This window comes from Mya arenaria, chromosome 3 (assembly GCF_026914265.1).
Source record: "Mya arenaria isolate MELC-2E11 chromosome 3, ASM2691426v1".
NCBI classification, from domain to species: domain Eukaryota; kingdom Metazoa; phylum Mollusca; class Bivalvia; order Myida; family Myidae; genus Mya; species Mya arenaria.
The window spans coordinates 24,835,759-24,855,277 of NC_069124.1; the positions used below are offsets into that span (position 1 = coordinate 24,835,759).

At 34.3% G+C, this 19,519-nt stretch overlaps 2 protein-coding genes across 20 annotated transcripts in view; one reads left to right on the top strand and one right to left on the bottom strand.

Moving 5' to 3' along the window:
- Positions 1-15,601, bottom strand: part of LOC128226735 (phosphorylase b kinase regulatory subunit alpha, liver isoform-like) — a 47,470-nt gene extending 31,869 nt beyond the window's left edge. For 17 of the 18 annotated variants that reach the window (XM_052936761.1, XM_052936759.1, XM_052936754.1 and 14 more), the window contains exons 1-14: positions 15,409-15,601; positions 14,235-14,393; positions 10,054-10,270; positions 9,674-9,756; positions 9,060-9,140; positions 8,299-8,439; positions 7,988-8,092; positions 6,937-7,113; positions 6,207-6,302; positions 5,751-5,858; positions 4,583-4,661; positions 3,671-3,805; positions 2,928-3,037; positions 1,593-1,737 (exon numbers count right to left, since the gene is read on the bottom strand). In XM_052936761.1, coding sequence (XP_052792721.1) covers positions 1,593-1,737; positions 2,928-3,037; positions 3,671-3,805; positions 4,583-4,661; positions 5,751-5,858; positions 6,207-6,302; positions 6,937-7,113; positions 7,988-8,092; positions 8,299-8,439; positions 9,060-9,140; positions 9,674-9,756; positions 10,054-10,270; positions 14,235-14,393; positions 15,409-15,486 — 1,714 coding nt within the window. In that variant the 5' untranslated portion in view covers positions 15,487-15,601. The remainder of the gene's footprint in view (positions 1-1,592; positions 1,738-2,927; positions 3,038-3,670; positions 3,806-4,582; positions 4,662-5,750; positions 5,859-6,206; positions 6,303-6,936; positions 7,114-7,987; positions 8,093-8,298; positions 8,440-9,059; positions 9,141-9,673; positions 9,757-10,053; positions 10,271-14,234; positions 14,394-15,408) is intronic. The other variant, XM_052936744.1, reaches the window with a different exon arrangement.
- Positions 15,602-15,661: 60 nt separating this feature from the next.
- On the top strand, positions 15,662-19,519 carry LOC128228309 (cytochrome b-c1 complex subunit 8-like). 2 transcript variants are annotated; one of them, XR_008259905.1, is made up of 3 exons: positions 15,662-15,799; positions 17,804-17,978; positions 19,040-19,519. XR_008259905.1 is itself a non-coding variant. In XM_052939547.1 (2 exons), exons 1-2 carry the CDS (start codon positions 17,810-17,812, stop codon positions 19,132-19,134), a joined length of 264 nt encoding a protein of 87 aa, XP_052795507.1. In that variant the 5' UTR covers positions 17,804-17,809; the 3' UTR covers positions 19,135-19,519. The 2 variants fall into 2 exon arrangements, 1 of the variants encoding a protein (XP_052795507.1); XM_052939547.1 differs by lacking the exon at positions 15,662-15,799.

Sequence of the window (19,519 nt, forward strand, 5' to 3'; positions counted from 1 at the left end):
TTGGATGCTGGAAAAAAACTGAAAATTATCAATGAAAGAAAAGCATGGTACAATATAGCTGGGGACCAAACAAAGCAACAATTGAAGGCATTGAAAAATATATACGGCGCTTCCATAAATGAAATACTTTCATTTCCAATACTTTAAGGGGCTAGACACCAGATGGTCCCAAAATCGGCAAATACAGTATTACCTCAAAACAAGCCTAGATTTTGTCAATGCCAGTTAGTAGGAGGCTGATTCATTTTACATGATTAAAACAGTAAACACAAGTACCATGTTGCTGTTTCATCTGTGTTTACCCTTAAAAAAAATGTACATAATGGTTTCCCAGTTTAAATCATATCTGTTTATGAGTACAGATAAATATAACAATGCTATTTTTAAACTTTTAAAATAGGGATTTACCTGGTAGACAACCCCAGTAAATTTAGAATTTTGGAAAAATCTACCAAAAATGCGGAAGATGCATGTGTCATCAGCGAGGTGATACTTCAGTGAGTGAGATTAAGTGTTGTACCCAAAGATGTCAATTTTATGTAGGTTTTTGACAAAAGAATTTTTTCCAATTGTATCATCTGGTGTCTAATCCCCTTTAAAATTTCTTTGTGTAGGCATGAAATTTATAAGTCTAATTTGAAATAATATCCCCATCCCGTATTGGGGGTATAAAAGAACAATCTTGGAAAAAGCCATTTCAAACTTTGTCTTCTGAGTGTAATTAGATATTTGTCAGACTAATGGGTATTAAACATTGCACTGACAGGTATTTGAAATCATTCCAATAGGTAGACTTTGTTTGGTCACATTGATGACAGTAAACACTGCTTCATTTGGTTAGATATACGGATGATTTGTCCCATCCAATCACTGATACGGCTCAATTGTACAGCCAAGATCAGCTGACCATATTTTTCGGCTTAAAATACATAAATTTATGATTGATTGAAAAATGATTCAACGTAGTTTTTTTAACTGACTGCCAATCTTAGCCATATGGTCTGTAAAACTGAATAGTTTTGTCAGCTAAAATGGTCTGTATGGCACGCCAATGATTTCCGCCGGCTGGACTTTATCAGAAATGAGCCATTTTGGCCGATGATCATTACGCACACAATCAAAAATATTTGTAAATGGGCCCAAAACATGAACAACGCTTTAATAGAAGCACTGAACATTAAAGCAATAACACAAAAGAAGCAGTATCTACTGCTTACTAAGCTTTGAAACTGCCAAAGCCGTAAGAAAATATGAAACCATGCAACATTAGGAGTATGGTGCAACATTGGGGAAAAAAAATTGCAAAAACCTGTCAATTGGTAGAAAATTCTACTTACTGTCGTTAAAAAAAGAATTAGCTATAATTTTGACACTGAACTGCAGTGGAAATGCAAAACAATAATTCAAAACAATAGTATTTGTTGTAAAAAAGTGAAACTGAATTCAAAATGCAGTTGGAATTCATTTTTGTAAATTCATTTTTATTTTCTTAAAATTGTCAGGTTTTTATCATTTATGACCCGAAATGGTACACCATAGGTGAGTGTAGGCTAACACAAACTAGGGAACAAAACTTGAAAATCTGACCACACCTAACATGGTATTGTTCATAGGGCAGATAAACGTGGGCCGTCCCATCATACGCCAGTTTCGCGCCAGGTCATCCATATGGTTTTTCATGGTATCGACTAGAAAATCTATGTCCAAGGGCAGGTAAAATTGATGCTGATCAACAAACTGTAATATTGACACAATGGTGGTTAGTTTCTGCTGCAGTTCAAGACCCTAATAAAACCTGCTGACTTTGATTTATTTCATCATAGAAAAAATAAGCATGAAAACAATGATTAAATAAATATGCTAATGCAAATGTTAGGAAATAAAAATTAATGCACTTTAATTGAGAAATGAGTTTTGTGAAAAAATGAAATGGAAAGAATAATATTAAATCTTAACACATATCAGTAGGCAAGTAGTTCTCGGACAGTAGCATTTCTCGATATTTTTGCTTCATTTTAAGTCACATACCAAATGGCTGGTTATGCAGGTACCAACACTTTCACAGGTAAGTATTATTTTTTTTTATTAACTACCAATAGTTGATCAACTTTTACAAATCACATTTTACTTCTGTTCGGAATTTCAAGCAAAAAAGTACCATAAAATGCATATTATATTTTTAAATTGAGGGAAGCAAATCTTACAGCACACCTTTTCTAGTTCATGCAGATGTCACTCCCCCTGCTACTAATATTTATCCGATGAACAAGGTTTGTCATAAGTGTAATGAAATATATATACTTTATTTGTATACTCTGCTGAACAAAGTTATCAAAGTTGTTTTAATGGCAAACTAATGCTTTGAAACTATTTTTTCTGGTTTAAATATTTAACATCTATCAAATTAAGAAAATGCTAACAGCATGATGCTGGGCTTCGTAGTTTATTTTAAGAAGCATTTGAGAACTGCTATTGTCAAACTAGAATTTGAACTCTTGTATACATCATTCGGTACAAAAGAAAACATTGTGAAACTCCAGTTAATTTTGAAATATTTGAACAGAAGGTAAACTGAAGTTTATATTTGAAAATTTTATTTAGTTATTTTCTAAATTCAGGAAAATATCTCGAAAACAATCTTTCGGAGAACTACTTGACAACTGGTATAGAATGCATCTGAAAACTTTAATTATGTGTTTTGAAAACATATGCATGTTAATGTATTTATATATGACAGTATACAATATTCCTTTTTTTAAATTAAGTGACTCTACAAATTAAAATTGCATCTTCAATGTACAATGTTACTTCTATTTTATCATAATATATATTCTCATTATCATGAACACAAAGTATGAAAATGTTGACCTCTCAGATTTGTTTAGTTAACATACCGTATCAATGAAGAATATTACAACTTATCAAACCTGAGGTATGAAAGCCAGGATCTCATCCTGCAGAATGTACAGTTTGCTGGTTGCAAGGAGACCAATCTCACTTGATGGCCTACCTGTCAAACCCATACGCTTGTTCTTGCCTACAAACAAATTGATCATATTGTACAGTTTGTCAATAATTAAATCAGAGGTAATGAATCTGCGATATACTTGATATATAGCCATAGAAAATAGAATTGTGTATCAAACCTAGAATCGTGTATCAAAAGTAATTGACCACTGAATACCATGATGTTTCTTGAAGTAATTGCCTAGTTTATGGGGGAGAAGAGTAGGATTTCATCTGCCACCTTTGTGACCATCCACAGAACACCATATATAGGTACATATATTTCATGTTTCGCCTGGGACATGTTGTGCAGGCAGAGCACTATGCAGATTACTCGAAAAGAGTGCTATGGTGCTTATCTATGCAACAACTCATGTTTTTAATACGAGCTAGCAAAACTAAGCAGCATCTCCTGAAAGACATTGTAGATGAAAATCTTATATGTAACACCCCCTTAACAACAAGTGCGCCATGGGGCCAACACTTGTCTCTTATTTCCCATTTGAACAAGGGGCATAACTCAACAATCTTTAAAGCTCTACATGTGCTTACAGTCTCTGGCAACATCTGTTCCAAATTTCAATCAAATGTCTTCAACCATTGACTGTCAGAACATGTTTTCTGTGTTCTGCCAGTAAAGCAAAGACACACTGTTGTAACTTACCTAGGAGGGAGTATATCTGACTGAGTACCCTTGCTGGGTAGACCTGTATAGGGGACACCTCACTCATTGTCTGTACATATATTCCCTGTGATGCTAGGAGGTTTTGCATTGTCACATCCTCCGCAACTATTACAACTGAAATGTACACAGATCTTCTCTTCATCTTTTAATTAGCTTATACTAATTTATATCCGATTGAATGTGAAAAACGAATAATAAACTGATATAAATCAGTACTTTTTGAGAGGCTAAGAGATCTGATCTTGGCCCTAGTGGGGCTCAAGCCAAAGACTTCTTCAGTGATGGGTGGAAACTTTAACCATTATACCACTCTCACCTTATGTTTTAGTGTTGCCATAACAATAACAAATACTGAGGTCTTGAGACAAATAATAGTTAATTTATGACTTTAAATAATTATAACAATAATTTTGAAATTCTGAAAGTCTATATTATTTCAACTCCTTACGACCTGAATGATGTCTTCAGTCTGAGTTTCACACTCAGACAGGCAAACTTTAAAATATAACAAAATATCTTTAAAATTTTGAATACATGCTTGTTATTTCTAACATGTACGCCATTTTCTGCCAGCAGAGCTAATTTAGAAGCAAACTCTCATTAAATTTTGCTGAATTGGCCCTGAAATGGGCACAGGCATTTTTCTAAGTACCTTACTGGCCAGATCCAAATAGGAAATTTCTTTCAAAGCCTAAATATGACAAGTTACTTCTTGGAATATTTATACAAAACAAAATAATTAATTTGTATCACACAAATTGATGTTTCTTTTTTTTATTCCTAATTAAGAATAATTGCCATGACTTTACCAAATACTGGTGTGAAAACATGAACTCAGCAGAACAAAAGACAATGCCATGTCTTAAACATGCCATTGCTTTAGTCACCTACCCTGCACCACGACATCTGGTCTGGGTTCTGTGATCAGTCGTCTGTTCAGAGGATCCAGTTCTCCGGGAGAGATAAATTTCTACAAACACACAAAAACTTATCATTGACTTTCTCATTCTTATTAATATAAGCTACAAGATTTTGTTGTGAATTTTCTCGTACATGTACCGTATATGAAATCCTTAAAGGTGCAAGGTGCCAACAGTTAGTCTTTTTTTGCCTAGATTATCAATGGGTATATCTTAGTATTTCATAGTTACTAGGGCTTGCTACACACATGATAAAGGTCAACATCAACTTTTGCATCAACATTCAAATTTATGAATGGTTTCTAGGATATCGCCACCTTTAAAGTGCTGGCAAGGCATTGAATAATATAATGCCAGTAAAGTCTATAAGTATCTTCCATGGCTGTGAGTGTAAGATAGGTTCATTCCGACCCAAGCGTAGGGTGTTTTGCGGAAACGAGGTTTACCTTGTTTCCGCAAAACACCCTGCGCGAGGGTCGGGATGAAACTATCTTACACGAGCGGCTATGGTAGATGCTTTTTCTCCCACCTCAGTTAAACAAAATTAATTAAAAATGTATTTTTTGCTGGAACTCTTTTGTGCTTAGTGAAAATAATTGCGTATGGATATGCGATAGCACGTGGTTGTCATGGATACGCGCGCAGTGATCAAGTTAATGTTTATAGTCATATCGGTCTTTTTAAATAATTCTAAGGAAAATGAAGCATTATTTCTTGAATGGTGCGTGAAAACTGTTTTATGGGGACATTTGAAGCGAGAAATAATTAATTAGCGTTCTAAATATTACCATAAGACAAGATTTCCTTGATGCTACTGACGACAGTCTTCAACAAGGGAGGTTATTATAATGTGGTGACCGTTAATAGAAGTTCCATACGGGCATTTTATCTTCGCCCGTGGGCAAGATAAGAATATCTAGCATGGTTAAATTATTGGATCTACTTATCTGAGGTGGGAGAAAATACTGACATCAAGGCTGGGATATTGACTCATTTCATTTTCCTGACTTGCTCACAAAACTTTATTCCACATTACCTCTAAAGATGAAATAAAAATTCATCTTGATTCGTGATCAATTAATGATTGAATATTATCGTATACAAACACAAAGTTTTTTTAAAATATTATCAATCAATACCTCATCAACTAGTCTACCGAGGATGTACAGTGACTGGCCCCACATATGTAGCTTCTTCCCAGTCAACTGTCGCACCTGGGAGTGTGGGTGACGAATCTCCTGCTCCACCTGTATACAAATTAAGCCCTCCGTATGAATATACCTATATAATTAACAATTATAAACAATTAAAGTGAAAAAAAAAATCAATTTGAAATGTGTGATGGTACTTATCATATCACTGAATCTTTTCCAATATACTGAAATGAAAATGAGATCAAATCTAAAAAGAGTATTTTGAGACAAGATAAAAAGGCAACAACTTTCGAAATGTGGATATTCCCATGATAAAAGTAGGTAAAACAAGGTTGGCTCTTTAATCAGATTTCACATGGCAGGACAAATCATATCTAAAGAACATTTTCATGGCTAAGAGGAAGTTTTTTTCAGCCTTACAAAAAATATATATCAAATAACCTTATCCTTCGGCACAGAGTACATTTCTGGTATGGAAGGTATCCCGTCCTCGGACTTAATGATCAATGGTTCCAGGAGCTCCTTGTATTTCTCAACCTGTGAATGGAAATTTAAAGAGAAGTTTGCACTATTCATTTCAGCATGAGTACATGTGTATATTTATCAAATACAGTAGACGTATATGTCTCAATTAAATATTCATAATTTAAACTCATTTCTTCAAGGAAGCTTTAAACAGATATAAGCAATTAGCTAAAACAATCACGCTAGAGTACATTTTCTAGGTAGAACCCAACTACCGGGGATCATTTTGAGAGTCCATGAGAAAGTTACCCAGGAAAGCGATCGTTACTACAACTTCTTGGGAGAAAGGCTGACACCAAGGACAACCCACTAGTGTACACAAGACCACTTCCACATAGTAACTTATATATTTGCTAAAAAAAGCCTACATCTTTTTGTTTGGTCTCAAGCTTCCTTTTGCATTTTTGACAATACCTAAGACAATGAATATTTCTTTTGACAATTTTGACAAAGGACAATCATGAGTATAAAATGAAATGACGGCGAAAAAGAAGGATTTCAGTGTTTTGTTTGCTGTCAAATTTAGTTCCATGGTTATTAACATTTATATGGATGATTCTGAATGGAAAACTAAACGTTAAAACTTGTTCTTGTTACTTTTTACCAAAAGAATCTTGATGGATTGGGTCTTAAAATAAGCACTCACACTATCAGTATCCCCTCTATATAGGCCGTCAAGTATGAAGTAGGCGTAGAACACGGGCCACTGGTTCTCTATCTTCTCAAACATGAGCAGCTCCCATGGCTCGTAGTGAAGTCTGTTGGGGTCCTCTCGCGCAGTTTTATACCCGTCTCTTAGGAACCTTATACATCCGTGTTTGCCCTGTTAAATGGTTAACAATACAGATTTATCTCTAGGGGATCCATACACAAATGATGTAAAGGCCTTATAATGAACCTTTTGTTTCACGAGAATCTCAAAAATCTGTATACCGGTAAATGTAAGTTACATTAAGGGTTTTAGCCAGGTTTTAAAAAGGACAAAGTGCTGTAGAAAAGGGCAAGGGTGTTAAGGGAACAAGGCACCTTGTTTCAGGAAGAATTTGAACATTACAAATTTCATAGAAAATATTAGGAATTGTGTTAACTTTAATAATATTGAGTATCAATTCGGAAATATGTCAAATTTGTATGATTTTATAATCATCTTTGAAGTTTTTCAAAACAACGATTATTTGATTGTCTTTAATTCTATGAATGCAGAAAGGTGCCAATACTGCTCTCCATGAGGGCAAGTGTGCTACCAAAATGCACAGGGTGCAGCACACTTTCACCACTCTATACCTTGAAGTCAGTTATGTTGACAGTATTCATAACCATCTGAACATGATGTTAAATAGTGTTCAATTGTAAATTACCTTCAAAGGTCATGTTTGACAATCAAAAAATGTTTCACATTGCATGGGCACAGTCATTTTGATTTCTCAACGGGAAACTGTTATTGTTCAGGTAAATATTTCACAATGAAACCGATAATAAGAAGATGGTAACAGTTTTGCAATGCAAGAAATACTATACTAAATCCAAGCACTAAATGTATAATTTTGAAGCTAATTAACAGGGCCCTATTGCAAAAAAGAATCTCTCAAAAAAAACTCTGTACATTAATTTATTGAATAGAAAATAAGTATAGCCTGTAGGGTGTTGTTTCTTTCATGAGAAACCCCCTAGGGTAAAACATAAATCTATGTACAAACCATGAGCTTTTCCTCAATTTCCTTCCTGGTTCTGTTGATGATTTCAATGTCGTCGACAGCAAATGCTGGAAAACTGATCACAGTAATGAGGGCAGCATCTATCTCCTGAAACAAGGTACAAAAAAATATTGTGTAATATTCTGACTTTATACTGTTCAAACATTAAAGAGATAGTGTGTATACATGCACAAGAGAACGATTTACATGTATATCTACACAAAATTTAAAGCAAGGATGACAGAGGAAGGGCCTCCCATGTGTTACAAACTTTCTATATACTTCATTATTTAACTGTTACTTGAACACAGTACCTTGGAATTGGATTCCCTAGGCAGCATAGAGTGAAGAATGGCCTGACACTGCTGAGCCTCGTCTGGTAGGGCATGGATGACTGAAGATTGGCCTCCCCGCGCTCCAAATAGGTCAACCTCATTTATCGCTTCTAATGCTGCCTGGGTTTTTTTTCAAAAAAAAAAAAATTCAATTAAGAAGCAATATAAGCATAAAGCAATGTTTATAATTTATGACATTCATTACTTAGAAGTAATTGATTGGTTGACATGATGCAGTAGTTTTATTCTATCCACGTTAAAGGGACTAGACACCAGATGATACCATTGCAATAAAAAAATGACTGTCAAAAACTTGACATTGTTGCATACAACGCATTGTATCTTACTTACTGATGTATCACATCACTTACAACACATGCATCTTTCACAGTTTTTTCCAATGTGAAATTTACTGGGGTTGTCTACCACGTAAATTCCAGTAAGTTTAAAAAAAGTGTTGTATATTTATCTGTATATTCCATTATTCATGTAATATTATGTATTAACGGCCTCTTACTAGCTAGCATTGACAATGCTAGGCTTCTTTTGAGGAAATACTATATTTGCTCATTATTAACCATCCGGTGACTAGCCCCTTTAACATGTTATAGTGCTCCATCAATATATTGAATATTACACTTTCTCAAAAGACTTACCATCAATGTAGCAACTACCATTCATTAGAATTAATCTTCACTACCTAGCACATCAATCTATGATGACAAATAAAGTACATTTACCTTTGCCATTCCAATAGAGCTGGAGTTGAGTTCTGGAAGACCATGGTTTGTTTTGTCTCCTCTCTCCCATATTCCGTAGTCCTAGAAATATACATACCAGTACACTGGTAAAATGCCATTTGCATGTTGTATATAAAAGTTCAGGCATTTTATTGCCAATGATTATCATAAGTAAGAGCAAAAACATGAATTATGCTGTTTACTCATGAACTAAATACATACATTGTTTTCTCTTTCAACAAGGATGAAGTACTAAATAAATGTTAGATACCGGTAGTGTTTTGTTTTTTTTGGTGTGGAAAAGGTAAACACTTGCAAATGTGTTAAGGCAAGATCTTGTCTGAGGTATATGTTTATAACATACATAATCATACATATTTTACCTCGTAATTTATTGTTAGAAGTAATTGCAAATGAGCTGCATCATGGGTTATTAAGCCAACAGTTAGAATTCTTAACTTGATTAAACATCACACTGCATCTGCACTCAGAATAGATAATGAACATTAATGTTACATGTATGTCCATATCCCACTATTGACGAAAAGTTGACTTTGGGCCAAAATTTCTACATTATCATTATGTTGCCACACATTTATAAACGAATGACTTACTGGAGTCCTGTATGCAGTCTCAATGTAGAACACCAAATTCTGGACAAAAGCAACCTCATCCAGAGTAAAAATGATTTGTAGACCTACAACACAGCAAATAGAAGATGTCTTTATAGAGAAAAAAATGTACTAGAGTAATTGATGACAAGCTATGAGTTTAACTCAATTACTTTTTGAGCTGTAGAATAATATTTCTTTAGGAATATTGAAGAAAACATTTAATCATCCAATCAACATATTCTATAAGAAATAGTCTGAAATGTCTGAAATAAAAAAAAATACAATATCTTTCCTATTGATACCATATTCACCCCAATTCATAAAATAAACAAATGCTTCACAAACAAATGCAATTAAATGCATATAAAACTGAGTCAAACCTGCCGCTGTCATCTGAGCTAGGTATAAAATAAACAGTGATGTGGCATCAATCTGGAGGTGACCCCACTCCTTGTCGCCGACCACCGTTTTCCCTGTCAGACTTGAATATTTGGCATGCAGACAGTCTCGGGGACTCTGGGTTTTCTTGAACTTCTCCAACTTGTCCACTTGGAGCATCATACATCTCAGTAGGCCTCGCATCAACTTCACTACGGACTATAGGTAACAAGAAATGCAAAATTAAAGGACTACATGCATAATTTATAAATGCTTGACATAACTATATTTACATATTTTGTTTATCAAAACAACAATCAAACCTTAAGATTAATAGAATATACAAGTTATCATGACCACTTGAAAAGAACATTATTTGTCAATTTTAAAGTTACATTATTTTTTATTGTTCTATTCCAGCAACATATAACTTGTGCTGTCCAATCAAAATGTTTGAATATTTAAAATTACATGTCATTACTGTAGTCCGGCAGCCAAATGGGATATTTTGGCTGAACCTTGCAACGGAGTGTATAGAAAATGTTTTTAGCTTTTTAAGTAGTTTATACCCCCTAGTTTAGGAATCCGTTTGATGGCCTCGCGCCACCCTTGGGAAAAGCGAGATATTCAAGATGGCGTCTTAAATGGCCGCCAAATTTTACCAAAATCAACAATTGACTAATAATTTTGCACTAATGCATTAATTCCTGTTCAAAATTATACCATTTTGTATTTTTATTGCAAACCGATCCATTCTAAAATATTTCATATCATAATTAGGCCATCATGGCATCCAAAATGGCCGCCAAAACAAAGAAAATTGACAATTGAGTGAGGTTTTGTTTCAAAACCATCAATTGTTATGCACATGTATCTCGTTTTTACATTACAATGTATATATGCAATTTAGGTATCACAAATGACATTATATAACAACATATCTACCGAGATAGCGTCCAATATGGCCGCCAAAAAGCATTAATGAACACCGACTAAATGAAACGAGCACAACCGTTTACACATATGTATAAAAAAAACAATGGCATATTATTTATTCCAATTCACTTCTGAAGAACTACTGAGAGAAACATTTGTAAGTGGAATCATAGACAGCATGGGTGACATCAATGCAATTCTTGCAGAGCTGTAATCTAGAAGTAGAACATGAAAGCTATGGATAACTGTGCTATAAAACCATTGCTGATCATGATGCTTCACATCATAGCTGAAAAAGAAACTGACTAGGGTTTTCATTTGGTAGCTATTAAATCTACGATCCCTTACTTCTTTGCAGCAAGACACGTGCATAACATTTGGTATTGTCGCTCCTATTTACGAACTATGGAGTCAATGCCCGTTCATGTAGGGAAATATTTCGGAAAGGGGAGCATGTGATGCGTCACATTCTTGGCGTTTGGAACGGCATTTCGAGTGATATGTTCATTGAGACAAAATTTATGAGATAATGGTATGGAAAACAAGGCATTATTTGTATTACATTGAAATTCGACACACCCAAGATATGGTCGCCTGGTCTACACATTTGTAGCAGGTTGGAGGCAGATATCTCAAGCCTTGCAAATAGTAAACAAGTTAAGCCATCTAATGATAAACTCAAAGAGGAAATGAAGTCAAGAATATTGAGTGACTGCAACGATCATAGATCACTGCGATAAATGACTGTATAAATGCACCGGAGCCGTCGAATTACCCTGATGAAATCGTTAACTTAGTTACAGGTCAGATAGCACCAGAAACTGTAAATGTTGATCAAGGTGTTGAAATTGGAATCAAACAAATGAAGGAATTTGAAAATGGTTGGCCATGGTGTTTCAATGTCAAGATAAGTCGTAAGATCAGGTGCCGTATTCACTAAAGTCTTGATTCTGAGTTTGAGACTCAGGCTCAAAAAACTGAATTTTTAAATGTTTGAAAATATCTCTAATATAACTAATTTTGACAAAAGACGTGTGCCTGATTGTAGAACAGATTATTTGTAACAGATTGACCACTTTTTACAATATATACTCATGTAATAGCATTTTTATAACAACATTAAATGTTCGCTTTTCTGAGCCTGAGTTTCTAACTGGTGATACGAAGGTCTTTAAGACATAATTAATCTTCACAAGAGTGATCGGCCTTCAAGCGAGCTCACGTGACTTTGATGTGAAAGGTTGATGACCTATGAGATGTCCCATGTGCTAACAGCGATGTTTTGAATGTGACTTGCCAAATCCAAATATGTGCTGAAAAAGTATTTGCAAGTTCGGATGTCAGCACGTTCTGCAACAACGCAAGTAACATCGATGATTATAGACTGTTACTTATCTTCGCCAGATACAGGCAGTACAGCACAGAAACTGAAACACGGGAAAACAGAGGATCACATAAGTAGCGCGTACATCAGTTGTCAACTGCAATGCAAATTGTTCCTCAGAAAGAGATCATGTCGGTAGCAACATTTCATTCCCTAGACATGTGAGTGTTTACTGTTATTGGAGATGAAGATTCACCAATTGAAGTTACACCAACTGTAATAATTACGCATCATGATATGCGCAACACACATAAAGAAGCTGAAAACATTGTTGCCCATCAAATTGTTGGTATAGTGAAGGAAAATGATGGAGGCATTCTAGTAATTTCAGACGATACCGATGTTTTGTACTTCTTTTTCACCATTACCTGGAACAAAACTTCAACAAAGTTATTATGGAATGACCTGTGAAAGACAGATTATTGATAGATATAACACCCACAGTCAACACATACAAACGTATAGTTCCAGATTAACTTGCAGCACACGCACTATCACGATCGGATACTACTACTTGCTGCTACGGCATATGTAAATGCATAGTATTGAAGGTACTGAAAGCAAGTATCACTCGTGTGTGTTTGAGATGAAACATCTGACTACTCGACAGTCAACCGAGGATCAACTCGTTTCATTTCGCATGTTACAACATGGCAGTTGTTGACGACGACATGTCACAGGTTCTACAGAAGGTCTAAGGTTAGGAAAGCGACATCGTGTGCACCAAAGCTTGCTTCTCTACCCCCAACAAAAGAGGCATGAAATGACAATGTCAAGCGAGCACATTTTCAAACGTGCGTTTGGAATAGTGCAGTTAAATCAGACCAACCAAACCTGGACCCGTTTGCAACTGGATATAAAAAAGGACACGGGATCTTTGGTCCAAATAATGTTGCCAAAACAAATTTCAGTGGCCTCATATGATGTGCTTAAAATGATAAAATGTTCATGTCAGTCAGATACTCAATGCAACACTCTTGCTGTCGTTGCAACAATGCGCATATGTCATGTTTAATATTTAGTAAATGTCAAGCATAAGAAAATTGCTACAATAAGCAAACAAAACAAATATATAAATCTTTGAACTAACAAACTAACTTCTCTATTTAAGTTAGAACTGATGTAGTAATTGTTCTAAAGCTATTAATACATACCATAAACTACAGTGTAATTCTAAATAAAGGAAAATGCCATTGTTTTTATACATTTGTAATATACATTTTTTATACATTTGTAATCGATTGTGCCCGTTTTATTTAGTCTGTGCTAATTTATGTTTTTTTGGCGGCCATATTGGACGCCATCTTGGTTAAAATGTGTCTTTATAATGCTATTTGTGATAAATATATTGCATTAATACATCGTTATGTTAAAACGAGATGCATGTGCATAAACAATGATGGTATTTGCAACAAAGCCTCACTCAATTGTCAATCATTTTAGTTTGGCGGCCATTTTAGACGCCATGATGGCCTAAACATGGTATAAAATATTTTAGAATTGATCGGTTTGCAATATTAATACATTATGGTATAATTTTGCACAGAAATTAAATCATTAAAACAAAATTAGGAGTTAATTGGTGATTAGGGTTAAATTTGGCGGCCATCTTGGACGCCATCTTGAATATCTCGATTTCCCCAAGGGTGGCGCGAGGCCATCAAACGGATTCATAAACTGGAGGGTCAAAGCTACTTAAAAACGCAAAAACATTTTCTATACACTCCGATGCAAGGTACTCGACTTCCGCTGCCGAACTACTGTTTTGGATATATTGGTTCATTTCCCTATTATTTTAAAATTCTTTTATAATCTATTCATGTCAGAAAAAAATAGAAAATATAATTGCCATTAATCTCTCACCTGTTCCAACTCATAAGCTTTGGCCAGATCTTCATCCAAGTCAGCATTTTTCCTGTATGCCAAAGCAACACCCCAGACTGCCAAAATGGTGTACACATTGTCTCGAACCCAGGCATGACTGCTATGTTCTGCTGTTCCGAACAGTCCAGTTACTGGATTCTAAATGTCACCATTTCAAAATAATACTAAGTAACTTGTAAAAGATAAGTCTGTCATTACATTTAGTACACATTCAAATTTTGTTTAAATGGTTCTGAAGATCTATATGAAGACAAGCTTGTCTTGGTGCAAGAACGCAATATCTGCATCTATCTGTATATACTGGTTGAGTTTGTAAATCCGAACAGTCTATAAATACCGAACACCTGTTAAATTACGCGTTTGTTTACCTTGATCAATAATTCGATGATCTAGATCGATACAAACGCTTGCCTTAGCAACGAATGCGAATTTTCGTCAAGTTTAGGTCAATAGGTGAGTATTTTTCTTATAAATCCCTGTCAAACTCCTAATCAGGTGAAATGTAAATATGCAGCACGCAGGGAATGACGTCACAGATTTTAAATCGCACTGTAATCAATATCATGGGTAAGGAATGTTCTTAGATTTTTGAAGCAAGGGAAACAACACAAATTTTCTAAGATTAGATTCTGTTCGAGTTGATTCCCATTCCCATTATGTGTTTGATTAGAAATAAAAACAAACTATGACGGAATAGCAATCTATTTTTAGATAAAATATAATTTTAAAAGCGATCGGGATTTACATACTCCATTTCACCGATTGAATGGTGATTTACTGTGTTTGAAATTAACGTTTTGCGTTTATGAATCAAACTATTTTGTGAATGTGTACTTCAGCAGAGGCTGAGGTTTGAACCAAACATTATTAATGCCAAGTTTGAAGTTACTTGAACCAAAACTCGCAAAGATATTGTTAAAAAACTGTCAAAACTGTTCGGATTTACAAACTCAACCAGTATGCAGTTATTGCATTATTGCACTAAGAGGACAAACTGCTGTGTGAACAGGATGATATCACCATTCTAAAATAATAAACAGTGACTTGTAACAAAAAAAAATTCATAACAAAGTAGTCATTTCATCAAAATAAATTGTCATAACTTGTCATAAATCATTATCTTGTATTGATGTAAAATATCAATGACTGTTACCTGTTGCTTCAATATAGTTTTAGTCACCAATCGTTGGTAGTAATCTAGCCGTACCCCAGAGTTACTCCTGTTTCTCATGATGAGAAACTAAAAAGTTAAACGACAAGACAAATTTCTGTGTGAACAGAACGTGCCATTTTATTTCATAGGAGAAAAACATCAACCTTGCAACTTTTTTGGCCAACTCTGAATGTCAAGGCCAAAGTTGTAGAAAAGTTCGTATTAAAACATTGTAAATTGAGAAAAAAGAAAAATCTAATAAATAAATAGTTTATCAATGAAAACATTTAATTAATTTCTTATCTATCTACCATAATTATGCAGATAAAATAACGTATAAAGAAATTCGAACATAACGACAGAGTCATTTTTCTCAAGGACTTTTTTGACGGTTAGTATAGAAATACGAATATTTAGCTCTGTTTCACAATTTATAAGCCGACATACAGCAATTGTATATAGTTTTTTCGATTACTTTATTTGAAATTCCTTTATGATTTTTATAATTATAAATTGCTTGCAATATGTTTAAAGTAATGTATTTTCGCGACGTAAACTGCTGACATTTCGTTCTTTAACTATATATTTTTTTACCTCTCAACGTTTGAGGATTTTTGCACACTCATTTTAAAGCTGTGATTTTATTTCTTAGGCTGCTAGAAATTACTTTGATGCTTGGCTTAATTCGATGATCGCGGGTTTCCTCCGAGGGTAGTCCAAATAATTGTACGTTGACGGATTTTTTTTAGATTTTTGATATGGCAAATCCTTCACGTAGAAATTGTTTAGTATCAAAAGTGGGTAGTTGTTCCGATCAGGATTCCGGGTTAAGGCATATAGCGTCTATAAAATATCATAAAAACAAGAAATATTACCAGATAATGTTATTTTATATTAGTTCCGTACACAATTTTTTTTTTATCCAACTTATAATTATGAATTTGACGGCTTTTCTTCATTTCATTCTGTCAAAACATAACGATATATACATGAAGGGCACCTGCAAGGCTTCAGGGCACAGTTTTAAATCGCTCGGAACATTTCGGCCATGGCGGAGTTGTTACGATTGTATAACGAGATCTATCTCGAAGCTTTGTCGGAGGAGGCCGAGTTATTACGATTGTATCGAGTTGTTCCCCTTCGCATAATTGTTATCTGTGTCAGTCAACTTTCGTTTTATTGGAAAGGTAAACAACTTGTTTTAATGCATTAAATGCTTGTTTAGTGCAAAATAACATTTCACTTACATGGCAAAATATGAATATAACTCTTTATGATCAATTTCAACCATAAAATACTTCACTTAAAACAATTTCAATATTTTTAAAACACCCCCGTTTTTTGCACATTCCCGTTTAGACGTTAAGGATTGGAAGAATCCCGTATAACACGTCTATTATTTTAGACTACCTCCGAGGGTAAAACTGTTGCCCTCGCTAAAATCCCCCCGAGTTCCTCCGAGTGGCTGGCTTACCGCCAAGTTTCATATGAACAATAGCGTGAGAATCGTCCGATTTTATGATCCCGCGGCGGAACTCGAGTCTAAACAGATAAGCAAGAAATCATTCTTGTTTAGAAGTTATTTATTTTTATGCTTATGCACATTGCTAAGCGTAAAAGAATCACCTTCTTGCAATTTTGACCTTGACCGCGCACTCGGCTATGACTTAAATACACGAAGCATTTTCATTGCACGGCTACCATAGACTTTCCTTGTTTTAATGACGTAACTGGAAAAACATTCAAATGTTATCCAAAGTGAAAGTAGAAATACTGCAACAAAAAACGTTCTATTTGGATAAATATGCGTCTGACTCAACGAGTTTTTATGGGTAGGAATGATATTTTAAGCTTCTCTTTGTAATGCATGCGCAAAGTTTGCATGTCAGTCTGTTCTTAACGTGTTTTAGGGGGGAAAAATCCGTTGTTTTTCAACCTCCCAGTTCTTTCGTAATGGCGAATTTCAGTTTCTGGTCGGTGCATTTTGTTTAAATATGCCGTAAAGGTCAATCTTACTAGCATAAAAGTTATATTTTTCTTGTAGATAGGAATCTTACCTTATCAAAACAGTAAAAATTATTAGATTATCTCAATTATTTTAGAAACTATGCTCTATTGATTAGGTCCGTTTGGAATTGATGATTTTTTGCACATGTTTACCTTATATTTATTTATATAATATTATACTAATTTTCTTTCATGAAAAATTTTGGAATAATTTTTGAAATGACATATTCACTATTTTGACCAAAATAAATAATAATAATAATAAAAAAATGTATTACTGTATCCAGGTAATGTGACGAGCACCTTTGTTAAACTCAGTTCATGTTTTATATCCTGCAAGGCAAACTTGCTGACAGTGTGTAAATGTTTAATTTTTATTCTATTTCAGGTCAAGATGAAGCTCACGGGCACTGTGGGTAGAGCATGGGGAAACATTGGCCATGTCAACAGGATGGTCAAGTTTGGAACTTCGCCGTATGAAACGAGAGCATTTCCCTCAATCATGCAAAAGCCATACAGTGTATTTCTCCGGTTTAGGAGACAAACCTTGCTTGTTATTCCCCGTGAGTATCACTTAAGAGTGTCAAACTCTCTTCTGTTTGCATTTCTTGCTTGTCTTTTGAAAACTAAACATACTTTCAGTTTGCATTGGCTTTTGTCATCCTCACCCCAAATGAGCAGATGTTTGAAGCCATTCAAGATGTTCACACAATACTTGGTGCTATTTGTTTATTGACCTTGGGCATCTTATAACATAATGACTAAATGTTTGTTAGGTTATGAACCTTGATTGTCCGATCAATTGGAGGAAAATCTAATACATGTGTCACTGAAGTATAATCATTAATGAGCAAGCCGAGAAAGACATGTTTTAAAAAAAGGCAATGATAATAAAGTATTTCAGAAATATTTAAATGACCTGTGAGATTCTTGAGTTAGGAAAATGACTTATTGTAGGAAATAACTCGAGATGTTTTATGAATACCACCCCTGGTAAAATAAATGCATAAAAGAAACCTGTTTCACCTATTAAAACAAAAAGTTTATTGACTTAAGGATGTGATTTTTCTGCAGATTTCTAGATGGCTATAGGGATAAAAAAAAAAAAAATTAAAATTGATAAGAAAATAATTTGATGCTTTTGGTTGTTACTTTATCTTCTGTTAGTATTGACACTCAAACTCAAGTTTGCTTCAAATTTGAAGTCAGCAAAACCCTCAAAAAGGCTTCTAAAAAACCAGTTTTGCAACTGTGGAAGGGTACTTCACCTCTTTTGACCCCCCAAGTGCCACCAAAACCCATCACCAAAATTGTTTTAGCCCTTCAGCTGCCAGGTCAATCACATCCCTGAATTGAAAACTTAAAATATGATTATATTAAAAATTCATACAAAATCTACATATGGCAGTTGAAACCTTATATTACTTCATTTAAACACAATTCATTACATTTTCTGTCATGTTTATAATGTTCAAAATATTGAAAGGGCTAAAGTTATTGTTATTCTGAAAACCATAATTTATACAGTTGTAATTTAAATGATTTAGTGAAAAATTGGTTGAAAGACTTTCAAAATATCATATGTCTTTGATCAGTAGAGTAATGCTTTGATTATGTTTTTCAGCTCTATACCTTACGTATATGGCATACAAATACCTGCAAGTGGAGAGTCACAGATTTCGCAGCAAGGATCCCGCCGAGTTTGCAAATGACCAATAGACTATTGACACTCCTCATACACTCTGCTAATTGGTCAAGTGAAAATCACCATACATGTGACATGGCACTTCGTGTTTATATTCCATCAGAAAAGTTGAAAAAAAAATTTCATTGTGTTAAAGCACTATTTTATTGATGTAAGGTAAATTATGTAAAGAAAATCTCTTGTTAAAATGATGTGAAGTGAAGAGTCTTATCTATTGGAGTGTATTTATTTGAATTCAAAATTTAGTTGTGATATAAATAAAATATACAAAAAAACAAGACTTGTTTCCAATTGCTGGTTTATAATACTTGTCAAGAACAGAAAATTGTAAACAGTAATACATTAAACTGTACAGCATTATGGCAGTACTCAACATTCATTAAAATCCACAAAGACAAA

Bases quoted from the DNA above. Each gene is read 5' to 3' on its own strand.
- LOC128228309 (XM_052939547.1), top strand. From the start codon at position 17,810: ATGAAGCTCACGGGCACTGTGGGTAGAGCATGGGGAAACATTGGCCAT. The intron at 17,979-19,039 runs GTGAGTATCACT...TATGTTTTTCAG, and splicing joins AACCTTGCTTGTTATTCCCC to CTCTATACCTTACGTATATG.